General features: G+C 42.6%; 2 protein-coding genes across 6 annotated transcripts in view; one reads left to right on the top strand and one right to left on the bottom strand.

The window, feature by feature from the left end:
* The first annotated feature begins 749 nt into the window (after window positions 1–749).
* LOC6034869 (eEF1A lysine and N-terminal methyltransferase homolog) lies at window positions 750–3,016 on the top strand. The gene is made up of 3 exons (XM_001845087.2): window positions 750–933; window positions 997–1,119; window positions 1,178–3,016. The coding sequence occupies exons 1-3, from the start codon at window positions 842–844 to the stop codon at window positions 2,985–2,987; spliced, it is 2,025 nt and encodes a 674-aa protein (XP_001845139.2). The 5' UTR covers window positions 750–841; the 3' UTR covers window positions 2,988–3,016.
* A 35-nt stretch (window positions 3,017–3,051) lies between these two features.
* Window positions 3,052–16,077, bottom strand: part of LOC6034870 (SUN domain-containing ossification factor) — a 46,870-nt gene continuing 33,844 nt past the window's right edge. For 2 of the 5 annotated variants that reach the window (XM_038258452.1, XM_038258451.1), the window contains exons 2-4: window positions 8,564–9,015; window positions 5,790–7,794; window positions 3,052–5,726 (exon numbers count right to left, since the gene is read on the bottom strand). In XM_038258452.1, coding sequence (XP_038114380.1) covers window positions 4,326–5,726; window positions 5,790–7,794; window positions 8,564–8,748 — 3,591 coding nt within the window. In that variant the 5' untranslated portion in view covers window positions 8,749–9,015 and the 3' untranslated portion in view covers window positions 3,052–4,325. The remainder of the gene's footprint in view (window positions 5,727–5,789; window positions 7,795–8,563; window positions 9,016–16,077) is intronic. The other 3 variants (XM_038258454.1, XM_038258453.1, XM_038258450.1) reach the window with 3 other exon arrangements.

Here is a 16,077-nt window from a genome sequence, read left to right as displayed (position 1 = left end):
GCCATTCTTTTCATCCCATTTTCTCCTTTCTACTCCTCTTTACGCCTCTTTACTTTTTCTACTCCTTTTAATTGTTAACTCCTTTCTTCTCCTTTACTCTTTCATACGCATCTACTCCTTTACTTTTTTACGCGTCTACTGCTTTCTGCTCCTAGAGGAGTAGAAATAAATAAAGGAGTAGAAAAGATTAAAGGAGCAAAACAACGACGAGTAACGAGGAGTAGAAAGGAGTAAAAGGGAGTAACGAGGAGTAGAAATGAGTAAAAAGGAGTAAACAGGAGTAAAAGGAGTAGAAAAGACTAATCAAGTAATGGAGTAGAAAGGAGTAAAACGTTTGCTTCCTGGCATCTGTACTCCTTTCTACTCCTTGATACTACTTTACTATTATTACTTTTTGTTTTTTTTTGTAACAGCATGGCACTAGGCAGACGAATGCGTTTTAAATCAAGTTAACATTTATTTTTTAAATTTATTGTCATAACCAGACCGTACGCCATTTTTATCATTCCTACATACTGCCATCTTGCGTTGACTAGTTCAATTAAGAAGGTGTTCGATTTTTGGTAAACTACGTATTCAATGTAAAATTCTTTAAACAAAATTAATAACATTAACAAATTAAAACAATAAACTTAACACATTTATCAGTTGAAACATATTCCTCAACAAATCTACCGCAATTTATGGATGACCCACAAACCTCCCCCTCTCCAAAAACCCCTCAGCACAACTACACCCAAACGGTTTGTTTTTGTTTACCATCTCACGCCGACAGTCGCCACATGTGCCTTGCGGCAAGTTCATCTCAGATTTGCACCGATAACTACAGCCCCACAAAACCATGAATCTGCTACCCAAAACGGCCACCGAGTTCGGTACGACCGAGTACTGGAACAACTTCTTCAAGAAGCGCGGCAAGCAGGCCTTCGAATGGTGAGTGTTGTGAGCTGCGAGGTGTCGAGGAGATGTGGGTTCTGAGGTTGAGATTTTTTACAGGTACGGCGAATATCCGGAACTGTGCGGCCAGCTGCACAAGTACATCAAAACCAAGGACGAGGTGCTGATGGTCGGCTGCGGCAACTCCAAGCTCAGCATGGACTTGTACGACGTTGGGTTCAGGTAATGAGGTGTGGGTGGTTGGGAGTCGGGGAAGTTGCTAATTTGGTTGGTATTGTAGACAAATCACCAACATCGACATCTCGCAAGTGGTCATCAAGCAGATGCAGGACGCGAATCGGACGACGCGGCCGGAAATGCTGTGGTACCACATGGACGCAACCGCGATGACCGCTTTCAGTGACGAGAAGTACTCGGTGGTGTTGGACAAGGGTACACTGGACGCGTTGTTCACTGATGAATCTGAAGAGACGATCACGACGGTGAGGAAGTACTTTTCGGAGATTGCTCGTGTTCTGCGCGTGGGAGGTCGTTACGTGTGCATTTCGCTGCTTCAGGAGCACATCCTGAAGGAAGTGTTGAGCTTCTTCCCCGAGCACGAGTTCATGTTTCGGGCGATTCGGTGCGTTGAGGCGGAACAGAAAACGGCGGAGGGGAACAGCGATGGAACGTCTATGCCGGTGTTTGTAGTGGTGGCGACCAAGTTCCGCAAGCTGCCGATGAAGGTGTACGAGGTTTGCCTCGCCGGAGATGAGATTCAACGGGTTCAAAAGCCGGAAGAAATTGTTCTCTCGGTGGCCGCCGCCCAGAAAGCTTCCATGGTGTGCAACGGGTTGGTCAGGGGGAGTATTGCCGGGATGAGCGAGGTATCGCTGGATTTGCATCGACCTGGCGAGGAAATTGCGCGTTACACGATCCACGTGCTGGACCAGAAGCCGATCCGGGGAAACGGGAAGTACGCGGCGTTTATTGTGCCGCAAGGGCGGGAAACGGAGTGGCTGTTTTCAACTCCTCAGGGTCGTCAGAAACTGCTAGCTTCGGCAAGTCACGATAGGTTGGCGATTGTTTCGCTACATCGCGGACAGGTCTACGCAAGTTGGGATGCCGTCAAGGATGAGTTGGCAGAAAGTGTCAAATCACTGGCCCCGCACGGATTACACGCGCATATTCCGTATCTTTCACTGGGTTCGGAAGTTGGTCAACGCGAAACGATCTTCAAAGGACACTCGACTATGTCCGGAGACTACATCGTGGAGGAGATCTTGGGCAACGACAATCGCATCTTTAGACGCCTGATCTTCCTGAACAACCAGTTTGTGATTCAATCGGAGGCCGCGGTCAAGCTGGTCAAGGGAAAAGGCAAATCGAAAGCTTCGTCAAAGGTCGTCGACCCGGGATATCTCGCCTGTCAACACCACTTGTACATGACTGTCGGTGTCCACCTGGCGACCTGCTTGGATACTAACCAAACAACGAACCCCGTCATGGTGGTCGGTTTGGGCGGCGGTGGCCTGTGTACCTTCATCCATCAGTGCCTGCGCAACACCAGTCTTGTCGCGGTCGAGATCGACCCGGAAATGCTAACCGTAGCGACCAGCTACTTCGGCCTTGCCCTGGACGACCGACTGGCGGTTCAAATCCGCGACGGCATCGACTACCTCGCGGATTGCGTCCAATCGTCGCAACGCTTCCGCGCCATCCTGTTCGACGTCGACAGCAAAGATCCAACCCTCGGTATGAGCTGTCCACCGCAGGCCTTCGTCGAACGAGCCGTTCTGGACAACGCCAAGACGCTGCTCGGCTCGGACGGACTGTTCATCCTGAACCTCGTCTGCCGTGACGAAACGCTCCGGGAGTCCGTGCTGGAGGAGCTGCGCCGCGTGTTTCGGTACGTGCTGTCGTACAAGCTGGAGGAGGACGTCAACGAAATTTTCTACTGCGCCGACAACGCCGCCCTGGACAGCGCAGACAAGTGGCAGGAGGCGATGAAACGATCAGCGCAGGAGATCAACGCGCTCGCCAAGAAGCATAAGCTGAGCCGAGAGGAGCTCGTTGATTTGGAGGAGTTTGTGCAAGCGTTGAAGATTTAAAATAAACGAGTTGACCACTGCTTGGGAAATGTTCTTTTTGTTCTACGCGAAGGAAAATCAGTCGTACCTTTTATGTTTAATACAGAGCACATCATATTGTGTGTGTTTTATTACGTTTCGTACTCGTACTTTTTTCCACATATTTACACACAAAGCGTCAAGCTTTTCAAACACGTACGATCAATAGTTATGACTAAACGTAAACATATTAACAGAGCTAAGGGTTAGGCTATCCTCCTTCTTCGCAAGCAGGCATGATGGGTATTTTGTTTTGTTTTATATTTTGTTAAAATATCGTTCGTTTTTTTTTTTCTAAGATTTTTTTTTTTGGGTTAGCTCAACATGATTTTTTTAAACGCTTCAAGCGTTTTTTGTTTATTTTTTAGTTTAGAACTTTCTACGTGTGTATGTTGTGTTGTGTGTAGATCATAGTTTTGAACAAGTCTTAGGTTTGTTATTTTCTAATTCCTCGTAGGAGGTTAGGAGAATGTATCGCGAACGTAATCGACGAAATTCTAAAAATCTCAATGTATTTTTCTGTCTAGTTTTATTAATTTTTATGCTATTTTTAGGATAATTGTATCAAGCTGAAAAATATTAAAATGTAATTGAAATTATCAAAACTAAAAGAAGTAAAAATGCTTTCTCTCAAAAACTACAAAACACTTCAAAGACTGACGCAACAATAAGGCCACATTACTTCTTAATAAGTCAGCAAAGAACCCATCCAAGAAGTTTCAGCCAAATAAAAATCATTTTTTTTTAATTTGGTTATGTCTTTAGTAAAAACATCAAAAAGAGATAAATAAAATAGACTAGGTTAAAATATTGTTCAAGAAGTCTGGTTGAGCACTTGAAAATTTTGTTATTTGTGGTTGTAAATAAAAGTCTCAAATTTTGAAAACGCTTTCATGGCTTAAATGTGAACTTTATTACCGAAACATATGAATTTCAACAGCAAATTGACAAACAATCACGAAACAAAGAACCTTCATTGCGACACATACACTGATAATGACAAAAAAACGATTTATCGATGCACAACGCCGATCCACGAATAATTTAGTTAGATATATTTCAAGATATACTTTGCCCTACATGTACAATTAAAAAATAAACGAACAATTACTATTTTCTTTTAGTTACTGCAGCAGTGTTGTGTGTATGTTGTGTGTAGTTGTTTAGAGTACGCACGCACACGCACGCGTCCTTCATTCATGCGCTTTTAAAGCTCCACCCACCTTCTTATCGGTCTCTCTCAGTCAGTCAGTCTATTAAGGAACCACCCCCGCCACAGTCGTCCTCGCGGACCTGCGGCGGCCCGCAGCAGCAGCAAAACTAGAAAACCTTCCGGAACAGCCGCCGGAAGCTGCCCCCGTTGGCACTCTTGCTGTCCGAGCCGCCGTTAAAGGACAGCGACGATTTGAGCGCCGACCCGTTGCCCACCACGTCCGCGTCCGGGCTTTCCGATTTGGATTTGCGTTTGGTGAACTTGTCTTGACTAGAGGACTTTTTCAGCTTGTACCACTCCCAGCCGTTGCTGGAGTTGTTGTTGTTGGTGGTGGTGGATCCGTCCACCTGGCAACTGTCGGCGTCGTCTTCGACGGCGATGGCTCTGGCACTAGGGCTGTGAACGTTAATGCTAATTCGAACATTACTACTTCCTGCGTTACTACTCGTGTTACTACTGGCACTGCTTACATTTTGGCTGGGTGTGGACTTTTTGCCCGAGGATTTGCGGCTGGACCGCAGCAGGGATGACTTGAAGAAGGCCGGCGAGGAGAGTCGTCGGCCCTTGCCGGATTTTGTCGACTTGGAGTCTATCGACGAGGTGGAGGAAAGCATCCCGTTGCCGGTTTTGTTGGCCTCAGAGGTCGAGTCGGGCACAAACTCGTTGTAGGAGAGATCAGAAGCCGTTGGAATGATGAACTCATCGTTGTCTTCGAGGAATGGGATCTCGTCGATACGGTTGGTATCGTCTAAGCTGGTGACCGCCTCGGGCGATGGCTTACGCGGTTCCGGCGCAGACTCGGTTCGCATCAACTCGGTCTTGGTCACCGCTTTGACCGCGGGAGGTTCAACCGACGCGGCTCGTTTGGATTTCCCGTTCACCTGCGGTAACTGAGACTGCGTCATCGCCGGTGCTGAAACCTTTCGATGCTTATTTCTACCCTTTTTTCGCTCGACCTTGGCGCTGTCTCCTCCCCCATCGTCGATCAACAAATTCTCGTACGTCCCACTAATGTTCAACGCCTCTTCACTGGGTCGTTTCTTCCGCAGCGTTCCACCCGCGACCGACTGCACCGAGCCTCCAATAACTCCATCGATCGACTTTCTCCTCAACAATCGCTCCCGAATCGGCTTCCCACTCGCACTGACCTGCGCCAACTCCCGATCGATCGAGTCACGTTCGGATTCCCCCCTCGCTCCACTTCCCCCACCACCACAACTCCGCACCAGCGCACACACCATCACGATGTTCACCACCGCGAAGCCCACCAGCCCGATCGTGATGTTCTTCCAGCTGAGAATGCTGTCGCGAAAGCCAACAAACTCTGCCCGCAGCCGTTCGTTCTCCTCGCGCAGCGTGGCCTCACTCTCGTGCATCCGCCGAGTCTGCTCCTCGATCTCGTGCAGCGTTTTCGCGTGCGACTGCTGCAGCTCCTCGACCTGTTTGCGGTAGCGACGGCTAAGCTCCTCGAGGTACTGCCCGGACAGACTCATGTTGCGCTCCAGGGCCTAAAAGAACGAACATTTGCGATTAGTGCTGAACCGAAACGAACCTCAGCGAATCAAACCTACCTTAATGCGATTGGAAAGTCGCAGAAACACACTCTCCGGTTGAACCTTCTGACCAGCTGCTGGAGATCCCGGCGTTGGCGTCGTAGTCGTGGTGATCATCGGAATGCCACCGTCATGATGATCTAACAGCAAGCTGTCGTCCAGATCTTCCTGGCTTGAATGCACATCGTCATCAGGAGCGACGTCCGAAGGAGGTGGCACGATCAAGGGTTCTTCAAGGCGCTGCTCACTTCCCGCGGATGGGGGCGGTTCCAGCGGAGGTGCTTCCTCGGGAACGTTGAAGATGTTTACGTTGTCTTTCTGGGGTGTCTCCGGGTCTGTTTCGGAGGAGGTCGCTGGACGCGACGTCGTTGGTTCGTCTTTAGTTGCAGGTTTCGCGGCGGGGATCGTGGTGAGCGTTGGCTCTTCTTGAACCACTTTCGTTGGGGACTCCGTGGTCACGGTTGAGGTCGTTTGTTCCGCCGTTGTTGGCGCACTCGGTGGCTTCTCGGTGACTACGGTTTTTAGCAGGCCCTTCTCGTACGCTCGGATGTTGCAGAACGCCGCGATGGTGTCGGCGGGCAGCAGGTTGATCACGCTTCGGTTGATGTTCTGGCTTGACTGCTGGGCGGATTCGTCCAGGCAGAACCCAAGAATGTTGGCACATAGCAAATGCTGAGATTCGTCGAACGACGCACTGATTAGGTCGATGGCGAGTAGACTAGTTAAGAGGTTGTGTTTGCAGCTCATGGTCTGCTCGACGCGATCGCGCAGTTCCGGGGAACAGGACACGCATCGCGGCTGGTAGGGGAGTGTGAAACAGTGCACGCGACACTGCGGTTGTGACAGTCCGTGGAGGACGACACTCAGTTCCGTATCGGTTTCGTTCTGGTCACCTCCACTAGGCTCCGTATCATTACTTAAACTGTTATTTTCATTAGTCTTGCCCAGAACTTTCGCTGCCTTCTTGACAATGTTCATCACAGCATCCGAAGCAGACTTCAGGATGTTACGATCGTTCCCATCAACCCCATCCACATGCTTCCCCGTGGAACCTCCCGTCACCAGCAGTTCCTCATCGTCGTCCCCTTCGTCCCCCAACGACGGCGTATTGTCCGTCTCGAACGCCTCAAACTCCGACGTTCCGTACACCCGAAACAACGACACTGGACAGTAGTGTTCAGAGTTGTAGTGTGAGTGGATCTCAACCCGTACAAACTTCCCAAACAGGTGCGGATGCAGGTTAAAGTTCTGCACGTCCCGTTCGTCCTTCGCGGTAAACTTACCCACGTTGGACCAGTCCCTGGTCGGAAACCGATTGCTCACCGCCACGGAAAAGTCCTTCGGCGACGATGAAAACAGCTCAAAGTTCGCCAACTCGACCCGTTCCGCCTGCACGGGTTCACACAGCTCCACCACGAACCAAATCTTGCTCGTACACGGGTTCAGCAGGTACTCGTCCTTGTGGGACGTCAACACCGAGCCCGTACTCTGCGCTTCCGGGTTCGAGGCGATGATCTTCGCCCCGCAGTCTGGCGCGGCGTAATTCTTCGCCCGTAGCTTCAGCGGCGGCATCTTGTGACCGGGAGGTTTCGCGCTGCGCTTCTTTTCCGAGGCGTTCACATGCTCGCCCAGCTTCTTCTCCGCCTCGGCCATCTGCTTCTGGGCCCATTCCGAGAACACCGGCATCGGATTCTCCTCCGTCAGGTTGGACTCCTTCGTCGTGATGTTCTGGACATCCTCTACCACGCGGTCCTCCGCGGATCCTCCTCCAGAGTCGTTAATTTTGTCATCCAGCAGGGTCGGTTGCTCGCTAGGTTGCGCGGGAACGTCCGCTACTTCCGCTTGCTTCTCGTCCGGTTCAACCGTGACTTCATCTGCCGCGGCGGCAGGTTCTCCCAACTGGTGGGTGATGTTCTTCAGCGTCGCTTCGATGTTCTCCTCGAGCTTAGACTCGATGTTCATCTCACTGGTCTGGTAATCGACCAGGGTGATCATCGACGGCGTACCCGGAATGTCCTGCAATCTGTAAAGAGAAGAAAAAACAATCAGCTCAACGCCTTCCAAGATCACCAACAACGCACACCGCCTCCAACACGTAGAACCAAAACATCTTCAGGAAGATCATCATCATCACAACACCGGTGGACTGCTGCCGAGTCCGTCCGGTAGGAGCTACAACTACAAAATGACCAAACACGCAAGAAATCCTGCAGACTCTGAGAGCATTCCGCGCCAAGTCGACCCAGGAGTCTAAAATTACAACCGATCAAATCGGTGGCGCAAATATCGGCGGCGACCGCTTCGGCGTGTCCGCTGGACCACGCAGAACGCAACGAAACAAGATTTTTCTCACCTTTAGCTGCTGCGTGGCAAGGGTGGGTGCGTGGGCACGGACACACGTGGACCACCGTGGCGTACTGGAATGCGTGATTGAGCAGCGCAAGGATGGGGATTGTCAACTTGGAAGGGTCTTCCGATGTTGAGGTGGCACGAGTTTCCTATTGAGTCAATTTCTTCAGCTGGTGTGTTCAAACACGTGCCACGACCAGATTGTTTGGAGCTATAAGTTTCCGCAGGTGGGTATCGCATTACATGGATACAGGTATGAAGTAACGGAGGTGGATAGAATTGCAAACAAAACAAAGTGTAGGTTGGTGGGTTTGCTGCTGGGGCACGTTCTAAACTTGCTCAGGTGTGGTGGCAGTGAAAGTGTTGCAATTTTTCAAGCTATTTCAAGTTGACGGAATTTCAAAAGTAACAGTTCCCAACCCTTCCCCACCCACTCTTCTTACCCATCGTTGTAGAGGCTCGAGATGGCCAGTATCTGGGACACCAGCAGCACCCAGCAGAACGCGAGCAGCACGGTCAACTTCCGCATCTTGCGGGCCCGGTCAAGCAGCGTCTCCAGCAGCTTCATCGAGAGCCTCCATTCGACGTAGAACCACACCACCAGGTACAGACTGACCACCATGTACATGGGCCGGGGTGTACGCGGGGTCAAATTCCAAGTATTCTAACTATTTTTTATGTTTTTGTATCACAATAGTTTATCTTTAAAAGGTCGTCAACGATTTCGGCAGTCCAGTCTTCTTTCGTCCCGTGAATATTGTATGGTATGTGGCACTTTGACTGCAATGTTCACCGATTCAGGGTTGCACATCTTCACCCCCTTGAAATCGTGCACTTTTTGTCACTTTTCACTGAAAGTTTCACGTTTAATTGGTTTGCAGCAACATTCTGGAAACTGGAAGGAAACACGACCAAAACGTTTATCTCGACCCGTTTAGCAAGATGTCACACAGCAAACTGATAAAACAAACAACTCGGAATTCAGAACGGCACGAATTGTGCGAATGTGTTTGGCGCGACTGGCGCTAATTTGTGGGCCGTCTCTGATGTGCCTGACGTGGCCCAACGTGGAAACGTGAAACTTTATGGTCCGCAGAGTTCTTATCGGGGAGTGCTGTTTTGCTACAGTTGTGTTGGAACGAAATTAATACCCCTATTTTTTATATATGCAAATCATGAGTAGACCAAAAAGTAACAACACCCGAAATGTACTCAATCTTACAAACCACAAACAACGCGTCAATTCAATCGCTTTCAAAATTTCGCACAAAATATAAAATTTATTAAAACGCTGAAACCCAAAACGTGACCTTCAGCGAAGCTGAACAAAAACAAAATCCCATTATTACAATCTCTGGATGCATCGTTACCTCCAACACGAACGCGTCCGGGAAGATCTCCGATTTCACGTGTCATGTCTGTGGGCGCGCAATGCTCTTAATTATGACGGATGGTGCATTTAAAAAAAATCAGGCTGCGCCCGGTTGGTCAGCTGCTTGTAAAGGGTGCGAAATTGAAGTTTAAATAACAATTACTTTCACTTTTTCAAAGCATTATCTAAGGGATTGTTTAAAATTGAAACAAGAGGTAAATAGGCAACACCGAGAATGTACAGTACGAATGAAGAAAAAATCTTTACTTTAAATTTATTCAAATAATGAAGAAATGAACAGATGACATAATCAAATTTTTATAATTTTTCGAACAATGTGAAATGTTGTTTGCATTGTTTAAGAGATATTTTGTAGTATGTTCAAATTGTTTTAAAAAAATCAGATTTTCATTTATATTTGCAATCAAAATATACCAAATTTTGTATGCATTTTCACCTTTTTAATATTTTTTTTGCTAAATACTCGAATTTTCACAAATACAAATAATATTTCATAAAAAACTAAAATTTTCATCATTTGCTATATTGTTATTTCATATTCATAACTCGGTCAAAAAAAGTGCCTTTGCTGAGCCATACCCTAAAAAATCTATTTTTTTGTCCCCTAAAACATATAAAAAAAAATCTAAAATAGTATTTTTGAGTATTTCACTTTTCAATTCCAAAAGTTATTTGGAAAACCAGCAAATTTTTGTTAACTATGAATCTATTTTTTCAAAAAGTCCTTACTAATACTTACAACTTTATCGAAGACACCAAATCAATCAAAAATTTCTTTGCGAGGTACAGATTTTTGAATATCGCCATGCCATTCTTGTATGGACAGCTGTCAAATTTGTATGCATAACTGTATGGATAAACCGATGATAAAATTGTGATTATGAGCAGTATTTGTCAATAAACATGAGTCTAAATATAAATATTTTAGCAATTTCATTTTGACTCACTATTCCTTCAATTTTATAATGATGAAATGACCTACTTTTCACCAGTAATAACAGTGCTTAAAAGTTTATTAAAGCACTAAACTTTTGAAAAATAAAAAACAACTTTTCAGCACTTGTGTGAAAAAAAACTTGTTGGCAGCGTTTTGAATAAATCAGTTGACCAAACACATGACACAAATAATCCGATTTTCAATGAAGAGCAGTTCACTCAGATTTCGGTCGTTCGATTTTTTTTTTTTTTTGTATTTTTGAATCCGACTGAAACTTTTTTGGTGCCTTCGGTTATACGTTATATAAGAAGCCATTTTGCATCATTAGTTTGTCCATATAATTTTCCATACAAATTTGGCAGCTGTCCATACAAAAACAATGTATGAAAACTCGAAAATCTGCATCTTTTGAAGGCATTTTTGATCGATTTGGTGTCTTCGGCAAAGTTGTAGGTATGGATATGGACTACACTGAAAAAAATGATACAGGGTAAAAAAAATTGGTGATTTTTTATTTAACTGTTTGTAAACTTAATTTGCAAAAAATGACACTATTTTTATTTTTTTTATTTTTTGATATGTTTAAGAGGACATCAAATGCCAACTTTTCAGAAATTTCCAGGTCGTGCAAAAAATCTTTGACCGAGTTTTTTTTTTAAACTTCATCATCCCGGTACGAGAATCGAACTCACGACCTCTGGATTGGAAACCCAGCACGCCGCTAGTCGAAACCCATCCCCTACCGGTCAGTATTCCCAGTGAGTAGAATTACTCTTTGAAGGGATCTGACTTTGCCGAGCCAGACAGGAATCGAACCCATCACCTTCCGCTTACAAGGCGAAACCCGTAACCTCACGGCCACGGAAGCTCGGCAAGTTATGAATTATTTAATTAATACTGATTTAAAAAAAAAATCTAAATATTGGTCGCAAAAATTTTTCAACTTCATTTTTCAATGTGAAATCAAATTTGCAATCAAAAAGTACTTAAGTGAAATTTTGATAAAGTGCACCGTTTTCAAGTTAAATCCATTTTTAGGTGACTTTTTTGAAAAGAATCGCAGTTTTTAATTTTTTTAAATTAGTGCACACGTTTGCTCACTTTTGAAAAAAATATTTTTGGAAAGCTGAGAAAATTCTCTATATTTTGCTTTTTGAACTTTGTTGATAAAACCCTTAGTTGCTGAGATATTGCCATGCAAGTGTTTAAAAACAGGAAAATTGATGTTTTCTAAGTCTCACCCAAACAACCCATCATTTTCAACATTCGTGAAATTTTCCGATCTTTTCGAAAAAAATACTTTCAAAAATTGTAAATCAAGACTAACATTTTAAAAGGGCCAAAAATTCAGTATTGCGCCCTTTCAAAATGTTGTGTGTGTGTGTGTGTGTGTGTGTGTGCAACCAATCAAACGGGACCACGCGGCCGCTTCTTACAAATTGAGTTGTTTCCATGTATTTTAGATTTTTTATTCTATACATGCAAATAACTCGCATAGGCATTTGGAAGGTGTTAGCTCTGCCGAGCTTCGGTGACCCATTTCTACGCTGGCTAGCCAAGCGCGAGGTACCTCCGCTGAACCGACAAGCCCCGCCCTAAAGAACGGTTGCATCAATTTGAACCAAACGTTATTCAGAACTTCCGGACCCTCGTCAAATGGACAAAGATCCAGCGCGTATATAAATGTTAGCAGTAACAGTATTCCTAATTTCAGTCATAGCTCATAACGCCGCGAATCTGGACGGGGGATCGAACCTCGCCTTGAGCAATTTTGATTTTTGTTCATGTTTAGGAATTTCAAGAATTTATATTTCCTTAACTTTCTCGTTGGGAGCAGATGGGAATCGAACCCAGAACTATTCGCTTATAAAGCGAACACCGTAACCAGTCAGCCACGGCCGCTCTTATTGCGCCCTTTCAAAATGTTTGTCCTTTTTTTAAAAAAATTAAAATATTTTTTTCGAAGAGATCGGAAAATTTCACGAATGTTTCATAATTTATCATTGTAAATCGGTTGCTGAGATATCGACATAAGAAAATAGTGGGCTGTTAGGGTGAGACTTAGAAAACATCAATTTTCCTGTTTTTAAACACTTGCATGGCAATATCTCAGCAACTAAGGGTCGTATCAACAAAGTTCAAAAAAGCAAAATATAGAGAATTTTCTCAGCTTTTTAAAAATATTTTTTTAAAAAGTGGGCAAACATGTGCACTAATTTTAAAGAATGAAAAACTGCGACTATTTTCAAAAAAGTCACCTAAAAAAACCACTTTATAAAAATTTCACTAAAGTACTTTTTGATTGCAAATTTGATTTTACATCGAAAAATGAAGTTGAAAAATTTTTACGAGCAATATTTCGATTTTTTTTAAATCAGTATTGATTAAAAAATTCATAACTCGGTCAAAGATTTTTTACACAACCTGGAAATTTCTGAAAAGTTGGCATTTAATTGTCCTCTATCTTAACCTATACCCTAACTGGCTCAATCGGCCTTGCCATCACGGAGCCGTGTGTCTATTTATAGATCTCGAGATCTATTGTTCTTGTTCATGATGGATGATGATGATCTCCAGGGGGGTCTTCTTGGAAGAGTCTTCCTTCCTTCCTTCACCTGATCGTCTGCTTGGAAGGCAGATCGCTTAACCATCAAGCTAAGTACCCGGACAAGTTGGCATTTAATGTCCTCTAAAACATTAAAAAAAATAGTGTTTCTTTGCAAATCAAGTTTTAGTGACAAAAAGTTAAATAAAAAATCGCCAAAAAAATTTTTTACCGTGTATCATTTTTTTTTCAGTGTAGTCCATATCCATACCTACAACTTTGCCGAAGACACCAATCGATCAAAAAATTCCTTCAAAAGATACAGATTTTCGAATTTTCATAAATCATTTTTGTATGGACAGCTGCCAAATTTGTATGGAAAATTATATGGAGAATTTAATGATGCAAAATGACTTCTTTGGGCATACCGAAGGCACCAAAAAAGTTTCAGTCGGATTAAAAAATACAAAAAAAATGGAATGACCGAAATCTGAGAGAACTGCTCAGCAACTAATGGTCCGACTTACAATGTTAAAATATGAAACATTCGTGAAATTTTCCAATCTTTTCGAAATAAATAATTTCAAATTTTTTAAACCAAGACTAAAATTTTAAAAGTGCGTAATATTGAATATTTATATTAATTTTTTTTCAGTTAAGTCCATATCCATACCTACAACTTTGCCGAAGACACCAAATCGATCAAAAAATTCCTTCAAAAGATACAGATTTTTGAATTTTCATACATCGTTTTTGTATGGACAGCTGCCAAATTTGTATGGAAAATTATATGGACAAACTAATGATGCAAAATGGCTTCTTTGGGCATACCGAAGGCACCAAAAAAATCATTCGGATTAAAAAATACAAAAATTAAAATTCTAAAAAAACGATTTCGTAGAGAATTGTTCTGAAGAAAAATAAGTGTTTTAAACCCGTTCAATATATGACTTCTGGTTTAAAAAAATAGAAATATTTTTTCATGAACAGAGCAGTAAATTTAACACAATCAGACCATTTTTCACTAAATTTCAACTTCAACCGGCTGCATCAAAGCAACCATCAGTCCGATCAACAATGGTTGCGTTGGGTGCTACCGTCAACAGGGGTGACATTGGGTCTGGGGTGAGATTGGGTCATACAAAAATGCTAAAATTTTTATGACTCAATCTCACTCCCAGACTCAATGTCTCCCCTGATGACGATAGCATTTTTAAATTGCAAAAAAAACTGAACATGTTTCTAAAAAGATTACCTTAAAATGCCTTAAAACTTGAAACTATACATGTTGTAAATTTAATTTTTCATTCAATGTTTTATTTTATGTTTAGGTTAACAATATTTTAGATTTTTTTCAAAATACACGTTTCAACATTCATATCACTGGTACCAAATAGATGCTTTTTAAGACCCTTTAAACAAATGGAAAATTTCGAAAATGCCAAATTCCTTTTTTTAATTAGAATTTTAGTAAAAAAAAGTAATAGAATAAATCGGCAAAATTTTGAACAGAAGGGGATGTTCAACCAAATAAAAAAAAATACAAAGAAAATCCGTTTTGCGAAAACGTAGTACACAGAAAAAAATATTCCTGTAGATTTACATAATTTATCATGTACTAAAAGGTATCATGATAAATGATGTATATTTACATCAACTTCATTGGAAATTTACATGACTTTCATTGTAAATATTGAAATTGAAAACCTCGTAGAGTCGTGTAAATTTCCTATGAATCTAATGTAAAAATACACGAACCAAAAAAAATTTTGCTCCGCTGAATCTGGAATCCGCTTTAGATTCCAGATTCAACGGAGCAATACATATGTTATTTGAAAAATAAATCAACCTGGTTGAATGAAAACCTCACCAAGGAAAAGTTTAACCAGAACTGTAACAAAAAGCGTCCGAGGGTTGAAAATATAATTATTTGTTGCAACAATGCTTTCTCTGCTCAAAAATTGAAATTAAACTATAAGCGGGCATTTAAAAAAAAATCCAAATTTTAAATGGGCATAAGAGCATTGCTGATATGGCCTTTTAATATTAGTAAACAAAACTCTTTAGAACCGCCTTGGTCGAATCTAATGTAATTTTCAAAAGCATCACGATTTCTTTTAGCATGAATGCATATTTGAAACACAATCATTCTTATAGTTTTGTTTTAAATTATTTCAAGCTAAATACAAAACAAAACTATGCAACTCCAAGTTAGAAAAGCAAAACAAATGCAGGCTTTTGAGAAAAGTATCAAACTCTTAATTCAACAAGGTTTGAAGGAGGGATGAATTGTTTTATTTCTACTCTAACAAGACATTCTTATATGTTTGGCCGGTTAAAGATTTGGTTGTATTTCCATCCAATTTGCCAATTCTCACTATTTTTTTTTTTTTTTTTTTTTTTTGGGAGGGTGATCCAGCCGCACATCGTTGATGTCGAAACCTCTAAACTGGGCCCTCGTCCTGTCACGTCCGTCAGTAGTCTTGTCGTACATTACAACTAGAATCAGATCTGCCAATGAATTAGTACACTTCGACCAAATAAACACTGACGCTGTATGGATCTGACTCTAGAATAAATGCACAGTTACGTGTTATTCATAAGTCCAAAATGTTCAATCATTCATATAAGTCCAAATATTCATTTGCGGATAACTACCTAACTTGAATTGAATACAAGATTTAAAGCAACCTATCCGAAAGCTACTCTTATCTCAAATCCCCGACATTTTAATTATTAACCAAAAAACGTTTCTTTTAAAACCTGTCTGGCTTCTTTTAAAAAACAAAAAAATAACAGTTGATATTTTACAAGTCGTGAATTGAAAAAGAGACGACCATTTGTTCGTCAAAATTCCAGTAGATCCTCGATTCGCAACAATGGTCGATACAATCATAATCCGACAACCGTTAGTTCAACAGATCAACGAATTTAGTCCGATATCATTTCACTATTGATTGATCGAGACTCTATGGAAATTTTGACAAATCAGAATGGTTTTTATGCTACTTGAATGAAAATCACCGATTCTGATAGAATTACTAAATTCCCTGTTACTAATTTTGTCCCTAAATAACTAAAG

This window comes from Culex quinquefasciatus, chromosome 2 (assembly GCF_015732765.1).
Source record: "Culex quinquefasciatus strain JHB chromosome 2, VPISU_Cqui_1.0_pri_paternal, whole genome shotgun sequence".
Classification (NCBI taxonomy): Eukaryota; Metazoa; Arthropoda; class Insecta; order Diptera; family Culicidae; genus Culex; species Culex quinquefasciatus.
This window is presented reverse-complemented; position numbering and strand designations above follow the sequence as displayed.